At 48.9% G+C, this 12,203-nt stretch overlaps 1 protein-coding gene across 1 annotated transcript; it reads left to right on the forward strand.

Moving 5' to 3' along the window:
* The first annotated feature begins 1,191 nt into the window (after nucleotides 1-1,191).
* On the forward strand, nucleotides 1,192-2,523 carry LOC135312911 (cygnin-like). Its single transcript, XM_064448656.1, has 2 exons — nucleotides 1,192-1,249; nucleotides 2,390-2,523. The coding sequence occupies exons 1-2, from the start codon at nucleotides 1,192-1,194 to the stop codon at nucleotides 2,521-2,523; spliced, it is 192 nt and encodes a 63-aa protein (XP_064304726.1).
* Nucleotides 2,524-12,203: the final 9,680 nt, after the last annotated feature.

The following is a 12,203-nucleotide window of genomic DNA, read 5'->3' on the forward strand; positions in this document are numbered from 1 at the left end:
ACCACTGCATCCCACCTATTTCTTGGGTTATGAAAATTGGAGAACCAGAGTTCTGTCTTTCATAGGCCTCTAAAATTTGTACAGCTTTGTGATACAAATCCAATAATGTTTCTTCCCTGAGATGAAGATGATCTCCAGAGGTCCCTTCCAACCCCTGTGATTCTGTGTTTCTGTGACACTGATTCAGCATATGATATTTGCTGCCCAGTTGTTCAGTGTTGTAAGATCCTTCTGCTGCCCTTTGCAGATTTAGGTTTGACGGTATTCAGTAATTTTGCAATAGCAGCAGCTTCTGTCCCTTCACCAGTCACCTCTTTTTTTCTGGCTGTTTGTAAAGCTATTAAACAGCCCAGTGAACTGAGGCTGGAAAAGTTCCTTTGCAGAGCTCTGCTGATGCCTGAAACCCCAGAGCTGTCTGGAGGGTTTGTGAGGAAGAGGTGATGATGAAAGTGTCTGCAAGTGGTCGGCTCATCCAGGCTCCTGGGAGCTCTCAGCCCCAGTGCTCCTTCCCATCCATCAGTGGGGTGAGAGGGGACAACAAAAGAGACTACACTGAACATGGTGTTTGCTAAATTTATCAGAGAGATTTTGCAGACATGGTTCCCTTCACAAGTGGAGATGGGAACATGGGTCCTTTCCAAGCCAACAACCCCACATGGTGACCAGTCTGGACAATGGAGGGATTTTTATCAGTGCATTGTGGCCACATTTCAGCCCTATTGCATGCAGTTGCATCTCTGCCAGAGGCTGGGAAAGGCCTGAAGCCCCGTGATACTGATCTTGTTCTCCCCTCATCATTATACCTGCAGATCTCCATCAGGTCCCTCTGACCCATCAGCCCGGTCCTAACAACTCTGCTATTGACACCCGCTATTCATTTGTGCTCTCATCAAAGCCAGTGTGCTGAAATCCTATCTGATATTGGGTAACCGCATCTGGGGGAAGGGGGTGGCTGCCAGCACACTTGGGAGCATGGGGGAAATTCTGGTGCTCGTGCCATGACTGCACGTCCAGCCACAAACAGCACAACTTGGATGAATTCCAATGTCTCCCAAGCATCCTCCGCTCTGCAGGGAAACGCTCTATAAAAACCGGCAGCAGCAGCAGACTCCCTGTATACACCTCCTTCCTTTGAGCTGTCTCCAACCCTCCTCTCTCCAGCCTTGCGGAGATCCCAGCTCAACTCCAGCCATGAGGTTCCTCTACCTTGTCTTCGCTGTCTTCCTGCTGGTCTCCCTGGCCACTCCAGGTAAGATGACAAATAGCGTGAGACGAGCTGGTGCTAGCTGGGATTCCTTTAAAGTAACTTTAGCTCTTGAAAATATAGTTATTACCATCTGAGGTGACTGCTATAATCTGGCCAGATATTTTAATGACTTCGTTCAAGGGACAATGAAATGAGGGCCACCTCAGAGAGTTTCGAGTAGGAATAACTGAATTTAAGACTTCAGTATCTACTTTGGGGGTAAGCCCAGGCCGGACAATTGCCAAACAAGAGTCTGTGTGTGGCCACTTCTCTTGGGCACTCAGAGAGTTTCATAGAACCAGACAGTGCTCTTCTGTGCAACTCAGTTTCTGTATCAAGGCTCACCTGGGCACGTCTGATTTACTGATGTGGCATAGCTGTTGTTGCTTATGCCTGTTTCTGAGACTGGGAGGGTTTCTGGTCCCTCTACCAGAGTCAGAAGAGAATTCAGGGCTGAGATCTCCCAGACAGGCATTACAAGCTCCCTTCAGATATCAATTCTCATCCACCTGGGACAACTTTATCACTTGGCCCACTTTTAATCTCCATGCTGAACATTTGTTGCTGTTGTGGGGCCAATTTTAAGACCATTTCAGCATCCTTTCTGCCTTTTCTAAGCAAGAGCATAATTTTTAAAAGCATGATATAAGTACAGGGACCTGAGTGGAGAGCTAAGTTTTTGAAATCAGCCTGATGTGGCTTTTGCTGTGTTGCTCTGAGAACACTGATCCTGTCCCTAAAGGAGAGGTGCAAGGCGTCTGTGCAGTCTTGCGTAGGCGAGCACCTTTATGAACTTTGCTGTTGGGGCATCGCTCAATGCGGGCAAGGAACCTGCTCTCCTTGGGAGCGTCTTTCCCAAACTGCACCTGTGTCACCAACTGGCCCTGTAGTCACCAGCTGGGGGCAGAGGGATGCACAAAGGGTTTCTCAGGCTTGCGCTCTTGAGGGCCCCTTCCTGCCCTGGGGCTGGGCTTGGGCAGGAGCATGGACGCGTGGGAGGATGGGGCAGGACCTCCCTACGAGCAGGGTCTCGTCCTTCTGACCACTGCCACGCTTATCCCTGGAGGTGATGGAGGGCATGGCGGTGGGGCACAGAGGCACCTATCCTGACCCAGCCGCTCTCCCTCTGTCTCCCCCTTGCAGGCTACGGGCAGATAAGGAAGCGCTGCCCCAAGGTGGGCTACTGCTCCAGCAAGTGCACCAAGGCGGACGTGTGGTCCTTCTCTGCCGACTGCAAGTACTACTGCTGCATCCCGCCCGGCTGGAAGGGGAAATAGGAGCTGAAGAGGAAGCTTCTGGGGAAGAGGAGGCAGCGTGGTGGCCTTGGGAGCAGCTTCTCAACTGTCTAACCCAATTGTCATCCCCTCCTTTCAATAAAGAAAAAGAGAAAAAAAGGAGATGTAGCTCTGGTGTGTGCAGTGTCGTTACTTGTGTCCCCATGATCCCGTGTTAAAACACGTTCTCCAAGCCCAGCCCAAAGACTCAGCAGAGCCAAAAACCCTGTGACAACAAGCTGCAGAGCTGCCAGTGGTCTTATGGGGTAGGGACCTGGGAAGAAAGCGTATCATTTTCCCTCTTGCCTTGAACACAAACCTCTAGAAACAAGAGAGACACTTTCAGGTCCTTCCTGCTTTTTCAGGCTACAGGTTTTCTGCAGATGTTTTAAAAAATATGGGTGGTTCAGCAATGTCTCCTCTAAGCATAAGACAGCCCTCTTTCCATGAAAATTTCAGCAAATCCCCAGGGGTGGGCAACAGAGAAGCAAATAGGCCCTTACAGACCTCATGCAATGGATTTTATATCCTCTTTGTGCCAAAGTCCCAAGACTCAGTCAGTGCTTCTCTCTTATTTGCAGATCAATACTGTATGTGGGGTTTGGTTTCTGCTCTCCCTTGCTCAAACTGGGTGTGTTGGAGCAGAAAAAGCTATGGAGAAGAGCCATGAAGGTGATCAAATGTATGTAGAAGCTCTGTAGCAGGAGCAGTCATGGACCTCTGCATAGCCAAAGTGTTCAGAGACTGTCACCACCGGATTGGCAGTCTCCCGCTTTTATACCAGTCTAGGAGAGGCAACACAGTTTTTAGGATTCTCATAAGAAACCTAATTCTTTCTACCACATAAGTATAGGTGTGAAGGTACAAGTATAGTATGGGTATGTGGATGTAAATAGGGAATAAGAGCCTGTGGTGGGTTGACCCTTGCTGGACGCCAGGTGCCAACCAAATCCGCTCTATCGCTGCCCTCCTCAACGAGGCAGGGGGAGAAAATACAACAAAAGGCTTGTGGTAAGGACAGGGAGATCACTCAGCAATTTCCATCATGATCAAAACAGACTCCACTTGGGGAAATTAATTTAATTTATTGCAAATCAAAGTCAGGTTAGGCTAATGAGAAAACAAATCTTAAAATACCTCCCTTCCTCCTCCTTCTTCCTGCACTCAACTTCACTCCCAATATCTCTGCGTCTTCCCCCTGACCAGAGCAGGAGGATGGGGAATGGGGGTTGGGGTCAGTCCATCACATGTTGTCTCTTCCACTCCTTCCTTCTCCGGGGGAGGACTCCTCACACTCTTCCCCTGCTCCAGTGAGGGGTCCCTCCCATGGGGTGCAGCCCTTCAGGAACAGACTGGTCCCATGTGGGTCCCCCACGGGGTCACAAGTCCTGCCAGCAAACCTGCTCCAGCATGGGGTCCTCTCTCCACGGGCCCACAGGTCCTGCCAGGAGCCTGCTCCAGCATGGGCTTCCCATGGCGTCACAGCCTCCTTCAGGCATCCACCTGCTCTGGTGTGGGGTCCTGCACGGGCTGCAGGGGGATATCTGCTCCACCATGCACCTCCATGGGCTGCAGGGGGACAGCCTTCCTCACCATGATCTTCATGATGGGCTGCAGGGGAATCTCTGCTCTGGATCCTGCAGCACCTCCTCTTGCCTGGCACTGGCTCTATCAGACATGGGGGAAGCTTCTGGCATCTTCTCACAGAAGCCAACCCTGTAGCCCCCCAAAAATAACCTTGCCACATAAACCTAATACAGATTCTAACAGTGAAACAGCTTCTGCAAGGAAAATCTGCTACAACCAGCTCTGCTCTCACTTGTCTGGGGAGGGATCTATATGACATTACCCACCAACAGTGGCCATTTGGGGGGGTTGCTGGATGGAATTTGTTGTGAGTTAATGACTGCCATCACTGAGTTATCTAATGGATACAGTGGTGGTTGTTATTTGTAGAGGAATCAGGGACCAGAAGAGCTATAGGGACTGAGTGATCAATTCCCTGCTAGAAGGAGGACCTATAGAAGGGGGAACTGGGAAAATCTGGGGTAGCTTAATCGTTCTGCTGTAGTTCTCCTCTACTTCTCTTCTGCTTTCCTACCTTGCAATACAATGGACACACATGGTGCAGAAAGAGAGAACATCTGCAAACCCACAGAGACTGGGATCTGCTCAGCACCTTAGAGCTGTGCTGTCCAAGTTGGAGGTGAAGGACAGACCCCCTTGTTCCCAGTCCCTTCATGTCTTTGGCCACCTGGCACTCTGTGGGTGAGTTTAAAATGGAGCTCAGGGAGAGCTAAATGTGAGGTGCATAGAAGATGTACAGACATGCTAGTGGTTGATTGAATTGCCTGAATAAAGATGTCCAGTGCCATGTGAGGCACCAGTGAGTGTCTGGGACATCTGTATGTCGTTGGCAGATATGACGTGGGAGCTAAGGGAGACCATTACCCTCTGGAGATGAGGTAGGACATCACAAATACACACCTAAGATGTCTTGGTCACTGGGAATAGTCAGTCCAGTCAATAGTGCTGAGAGAGTTTAAAGCATCGTTCAACTCACCCTAAATAGAAACCTCCAGGCCAGTAATCTGAGTGACTCTCCCAGCTCCACGGATTATATTGAGTAGATCTCCATTGACCATCAAAGGCGTGTAGACATCCAGAACAAAAGGAGACACCCACATGAGAAATCAAAATATAGGTGTATTCATCTCTGGATTAATCTCACTCAGAGTGGACAGACTTGGAGTGAGTGCTTCTGCAATTTTTGCTCTCCAGGGCAGATAGCCCCAGTTTGCTCTCAGGCAGTTCTGGAGGGAATGGTATAATGCAGTGCCAATATTGTTCGGTCTCAAACATTCACTCGTTGCCAGGGAACACAACCTACAGTGTCTCTGCTTGGGTTCAGTGTCTTCTTGGACTGGAGGTGCTGTGGTATTTCTTTGCTTCTCCACAAAGGAGAAGGAAACGAGGGAAGAAATACGTCAATCACTGATATATCAAATATAAATGTAAACGTTAGGACTACTACCCAGCTTGTGGTGAGCGAGACTTTAGGTGGGCAATAGGGGCATAAGCTACTTGCCACTCTTCTTTGGTCATTTCTGCACTTAGTCCTTGCTATATTCTATTCATTTATGTTCACAAAGTCCAATACTCCGTGACTAGAAGTGAGTTGATATTTATCCTATCTGCAGAAAGTGACTTCCAAATCTCTTGGACATGGCTGAGGTAGGAGAGCAGGAGAAACACGGGAAATTTTAGGGGTCTCATATGGTGCTCTCTGTGTTCAGGCAACTGAATGGAGCCCCAGATGATTATCTTACACTGGTGACCTCACCTTCAGACAGCCAGCGGTTTTTTTGCAGAAGAGGCATTTCAACTTTACAACAACTTGCATGTCCATTGCCACAGCACTTAGGATTCTAGTAGAGGGTCTAGGTCTTGACATACAGTTGGGAATGCATTCGGTGGTGTAGCCAGGGTAGTACCAGCCCTCTCAGGTCTCTGTTTCAGAAGGGAAGAAGAAGGGGTCTCAGACTTGTTGCTGTAACACTGTCCACCACAACCATTCCTACAAGCCAACACCAAGTCCCCTGACCAGGGACTGATAGTCCCAATTATCTGTGCTAAAAGCTTTGGCAGCCAGACTGAGAGGAGTCCAGCTCCCAAGGGAGAGAGGCCTCCACAGGCCACATGAGATGCCTTCAAAGAGCCAGTGACAAACGGGCACAGAGTAGATGTCTCATTGTCAGATGGCCACTGGGTTGGAGTGACATAATATCCCGCTAAGCAGCAAACAATGTGTCCTTGGACAACAGTGAAGTCACGCTCCTCCTTAACATTGTCCTCTCTGTCAAGAAATGTCTATAAATACCAGGGTCTCCAGGCTTTTTCTTAGCAAGTGATTCAAGATCTCTCTGCAAGGCTGCATCCCAAACCTGCTGTGAACCTGGTGGATATCCAGTCATGAGGATCATCTATGTTGTGTTTGCTGTCTTTCTAATGGCCTTGATGGCCACCCCAGGTAAGGTGGCAAATTATGTGGAGCAGAAATGAGAGATAATAGTGAACCATAAAGGAATTAAGGTTAAAAAAATACTTTTCCAGGAAAGTAGGTGTGGGTGGTGAGTCTTGTATGAAGGTTTGGGTTGGGTTCACCTCACAAGACTTTTGGAGTGGAGTTCAGCTCCAGAATCACACCATCCTAGATTTAAACATCCACCATCTGAGGGTCTTCATGTGAACTGGGTCCCATCATGGTCATTGGACACTAGTTGATAGAGTCAGAACAATCCAGTTCATCTCAAGCTATGGTGACTATACTGACAAATTCAGCAGCGCCAGGGGTGAGGTCTCAGCTTGCCACCTGAACTAAGTCCTCCACAGCATTTAACTGACAGCACTGTCACTGGCTTAGTTTTGCTCTTAGCCAAATAGCATGGACTCAAACCATTCCTGAGACAAGTGCTGACAGTGACCAGAGTCCATTCCCAAGTATCCATGTGGATGTGAACACTTAGTTTTAAGGAGCGGGTTTACTGTGTAGTGGTGAGATTTCTGTGCTGTTGACCATGATGAATCAGTCAATGCAGACATAGCTTGCTTTCTTTCTTTCCACAGGCAAAAGCCAGTCAAAAAAGAGCTGCAGCGGCTATTGTTGCAGGACATGTGCTAAAGGAGAGAAGGAGGAGCATACCGAAGACTGCAAGAGGATGTACTGCTGCCCGGCACACAGGAAAAAGAAGTAGAGTGGAGACTTTCAGTGCTGAGAAGAGGAAGGAAACAGTGATGTTTACATTAGTTTCTTCTTCCTTGATGGAAATGGAGTTTGCTCCTCTCATTAAAAGAGACCAGTTCTCACCCTGAAGTGTGCTGTGTGGTTCGTTGTCTTCCAAAAAGTGGTGTGCAGAGGATCAGGAAAGGTCTGGTAAGTCTTGCCAGATAAGTTCGTATTTATGAAGATGATATGGTCAAATGCAGGTACTGCACTTTCTCATAACAGCTGCATCACAACAGGACTCGTAAGTGAGTTTATTAGTAGTCTGTTCATGTGAAGCTGTGCCTTTGGACAGGGATGTGCAGGAGCAGAGATGGCCAGGCAGTATCAGAGAGAGATCCTCGGTATGCATCATCGCTGTCTCCAGAGGTCCATCCCACACGTGGACTGAGATGGTCTATCAGCAATGACCATCACCAAGGCTTTGCATGTTCACTATATCCATCACCAAACATGCCCACATTGATAGCTCTGAGTCATGTCCTCTAAGCTCAGACTTGCTCGCTGCCCAAGTTGTGGTACGAGCCAGCAGATGCCAGCAGGTCCCACAAAACCGCCTAGCGTTAGTCTCTGAGAGGTTACCCAGCGCCGGCTGAAAGCTATGCTCACCAAGGTGCGCAGCACACTGCAGACACCATCTTTGCTTTGTAGGACTTTGTAGAGACCCCTACACAGGTTCTCATTACCTCTTCTTCTGGTCCAGACAATCTGAGCCAGCAAACCAGACATAATCCTATGAAGGTGATGGTTTCAGTTTCCAAAGCCCTTTTGGATTTCTTTAGAAGATGTCTTTGACATGTGAGTAACCTTAGAATTATAGAATCACAGAATCATTAAGGTTGGAAAAGACCTCTAAGTTCATCAGGTCCAACCGCCAACTCAAAACCTCCAGGCCTCCTAAACCAGGCCCTGAAGTGTCACATCTACATGGTTTTTGAACCCCCCCAGGGATGGGGACTTGCCCACCTCTCTGGGCAGCCTGTGCCAGGGCCTGACCACTCTTTCAGTGAATAAATTTTTCCTAATATCCAATCTAAACCTCCCCTGGTGCAGCTTGAGGCCATTTCCTCTCATCCTAGACAGGAGGAGGAAGAGGAGATGCCTTGTTTCATCCTAGAGAGATGCCTGGGATGTCCTAACTCCAACCCTCACCCCCCTGCACTGCCAATACATTGGAAAACTATCCTCTAAAGCATTTGTATCCGATGATGTTGATGTTTCCTCCTATTCTCCCCCACTGTTTGTCCGTAGTGAGCTCAGAGCCTACTTGCTCAAGAGTCATGTGAAGGTATCAAACGCCTGCTAAAGCCTTTGGCTTGGTCTGCTGTAAAGCCTTGGTCCTGGAGTCAGTATTTCATGAGCAAAGCTCTCACTGACTTAAACGGTGCAAGATCAGGACTGGAATAAGAGGGGAAATAGGGTAATGAGCATTGCTTTGTGAGCAGGTCTGTGCTGTGCTGCAGGGGCGCTTTGTAAGCACAGGCTCCTCGGGACTGAGTAGCTGGAGAATTAAGCAGGAGGAGAGAGACACAATCTGTCACATCTCAGATAACAGATTGGACTTAGGTAGTGCAGGTGCAGTCTAAAAATTGTGCCGTGGCTTCTGAATCTGCAAATTGCCACTGGCAATTCAGTATTGTCCCCAGACGGATTTAAGTTTTTTTCCTTCGGCAGTCTTGTGCCATTAGCCCGTTTTCTCCAAAACAGGGTAACTCTCTCAATGAGTTTGCATGGTGGGGTAAGTAGCCCATGGCATCCATGCTGAGTCACGAGAAGACTCTTTCCAAGGAGACAGCACGGGGATCTTGCCCTCCAGCGGCTCATTCTCGGCCAAGGCAGTGTCTCTTAGCACCACTGGGTTCACCTGAAGGAGGAAATCTGGTGACTGTGAAAGCAACCCACAGTCCATCATTGAGAGCAGAACTGCAGCCACTGACAGCAGCAAAAAGCCCGACCTTCTGCAGTGCAGAACTTAGAAAATATAAGGAATAGTTGGGGAAATATGCCCTAAACCCCAGAAATTGTCCTTTTGGAAAAATTTTGGAGGGTCTTACCATGGGTTAGGCACGTGCCACCAAGATGCTAAATAACAGCCCTGAGGTATTTGCCTTCCTGACACTCATTTATATCTCACCCTGCCAAAGGAATCCAACAGGAATGTGCAGGGACCGCAATGGCCCGAACCTGCCTCTCGCAAGGCACATCTGTGGTTGTCTCTGCACGACCCGGGCGTCCTCTGCAGCGCCTTTCAGCTTCTCCCTCCCACATCAAAGCAGCAGGGCTTCCTCCTGTCTCGCACGTTCCCCGTGAATTATCCAGCCTCGCTGCTGTGGGACCGTGCTGGATGAACCAGGCAGTCCTCCTCACGAACCCCTTGCCTTCCCCTTTTTCTTCTGTGCTTTTATTTAAACAAGAATTTAAAATGCCCAGACATGAAAGAAAACATTTTGCCTGATCATGAAGGAATCCTTTCTTCTTTCTTTTTTTTTGGACAAACTGAAAAGGCAAAAACTTCATCTCTTTTTAGGTCAAAGTCAATTTTCTTTCAACTCTTGGGGCTTGCCAGTGAACCGGAAAATCCACTGTGTGTCCCGCTCCGGTTCGGAGAACAGGGACGTGCATCGGCGCCGCAGCGGGAAGCAGAGCACACAAGCTAGGCAAGAAGGAAATATCCAGGGCTCTTCTTTGCTCACCATTTGTTTTGGAGGCAAAGCATAAAACAAACCACCTCAGCTTCGCATGTTGCTGATCCTAGCTCCTGTTCACTGTGTTTTTTCTCTCCTTTTCTAGCAACGCCTCCAGGAGGGACACTTAGAAATCCCTGCTGTGGGGTGCTGTGGATGCTGAGACTTCACCTGGGTAGGAGGGGATACTAGGTGGGTTTCCTGGAGAAGAATTCACTGGGGCTCAGGGTATTGCCTTCTGCAGGTGTTTGAGGCCAATTTTTTCCTTTCACTCCCATCAATGCCCTCAGCTGTGGACTCTGGTGTCACCTCCCACAAGGCACAGGTGAGTTATCCTAAGCACAGGGGAAAAAAGGCTCCCCTGCCTCTCTCTAAGGGCAAGGAAGTTGTGGTTTTTCTCAGTTTTAATGTACAGCAAAGGGAAAAGATTTAAAAGCTCAACATATCTGAGAAAAACACTTGAGCCAAACCCAAATCTTTCCCCTTCCCAGCTGTCCTCCGTCAATCCCAATTTCACCTGGTGGGATATTTATTTAAAGGAATTATTTTCTTTCTATAGAAAAATACCTATGGAAAGATGTGAGTAATACTGCTATCATGTCGCTATTTTGCTCTTGCCCTCATTTATTCCCCACCTGCATTCCTGGGGCTGTAGCGAGATACTTTGGGAAGGGCAGGAACATCTACTCAGAGCACTGGGAGTGGGAGCGATGTCCGCTGCTTGTGCGCTGCCCAGCTTGCTGATTTCTGCTTCCAACATGCCTTGAGGAAACACAAAATACACTGCGGATATTGACAGTTTCATTTTTCATGAGGCTAGAGTTGACAGGGGTCAAGAGAGCCTGTTGCAGGTCTAACCTGGATGCAGGTACCAGCGATGCACTTCTCTCCTTGGCTGAGACGTGCCAGTTCACTTTGCTGTTTGGAAATATCTAAGGATGCTCATAAAGGCAATTTCCAGCCAGCCCAGTGTTGCTACAAAGCACCCTGGCAGGATTCCCCACGCGTCCTGACCACCACACAGGGCAAGTGCTGCAGCCAGCCACAGTCAGTGCTTATTTCTACGATTCTCATTACGACTGTTGCTGCAGTTTTTGCTTTTACCACTGTGGGAGCTCTTTGAAATGATCCCCGTCCCTGTGCCCTTGTTTCGCTAGATGGTGGGCAGTCAGGGAGCAGAAGACAGCAGATGTCACCAAGATCTGAAGACTTACAATCATCTTCATCACGGAAGCCAGCTCAGCAGAAAGGCAATGATTTTACTTCCAAAACTTAAACTTACCTCCAAACGTTTAAGCCCACAGCTGCCTGTCTTGCAGGAGAGAAATGCTCCCTGGCTACTCAGCAGAGAGATCTCCTGTCTGGCAGGGAGGCTGCAAGGGCCAGGCGAGGACAACAGCAAAGCTGCCCACTGGTGAGGGATGGGGATGGCGGAGGGGTGGGGGATTGCTCACACACCAGTCATAGTCTGGCCATGGCCAGGTAGTGCCAGCTGGCCTCAGGGCCAGAAAACAGGCCCTGGCACTGTTTAATTGACTGGAAGAGATGTCTCCAGTGTGTCCAAGGCCACAGGACCAGATCCAGGAATATGCTGCATGACTTCTTCTGGACTGGTAAACTCAAAGAAAGAGGGGTGGGGGAACAGAGCTGAGGAGGTTGTTTTGTATTTGGGTGTCTGTAGCTTTCCATAGGTTGCAAATATGATGTGGAGAGAAGGGTGACCTGATAAAAGGGGTGATTGGAAAAGAAAGGATTTTATGTTTGTGTTCCCATCTTCCACTTCCAAAGACAAAGCCTGGAGAACAGAGATGCACTGTATGGGGACAGGGAGGGGACCTTGTTTCTAATCCTGAGGAGTTCCTGCAACAAAAGCGGAGGCAGAGAAAAGCTCTGGGAAAAGAGGTGGGGATTTGTTGAGGGGACACACTGGTCTTTTGTGGGTGGGTGACAGTGTGCTCTGCCACACCATGAAGGCACCAGGTGGTAGAGCTTACCCCACCATCTTATTGTGTCCAGAAAGGAAGGACAATTTGGGAATAGAGACCACAGACAGCTGAGACCAGAAGCCAGTGTATTGCTGGCTCCTACAGCCTCCTCCTCCTCGGGTTCCCATCCCAACCACCCCATCCTAAAGGAGCTGCTCCAAGCACCATGGGAGGGTGAGGAACGGCTGCAGGAGCAACGCAAGCTGCTGGGTCTGACAGCATAAAGGCAAC

The sequence above is a fragment of the Phalacrocorax carbo genome, chromosome 3, assembly GCF_963921805.1.
Source record: "Phalacrocorax carbo chromosome 3, bPhaCar2.1, whole genome shotgun sequence".
Taxonomy (NCBI): domain Eukaryota; kingdom Metazoa; phylum Chordata; class Aves; order Suliformes; family Phalacrocoracidae; genus Phalacrocorax; species Phalacrocorax carbo.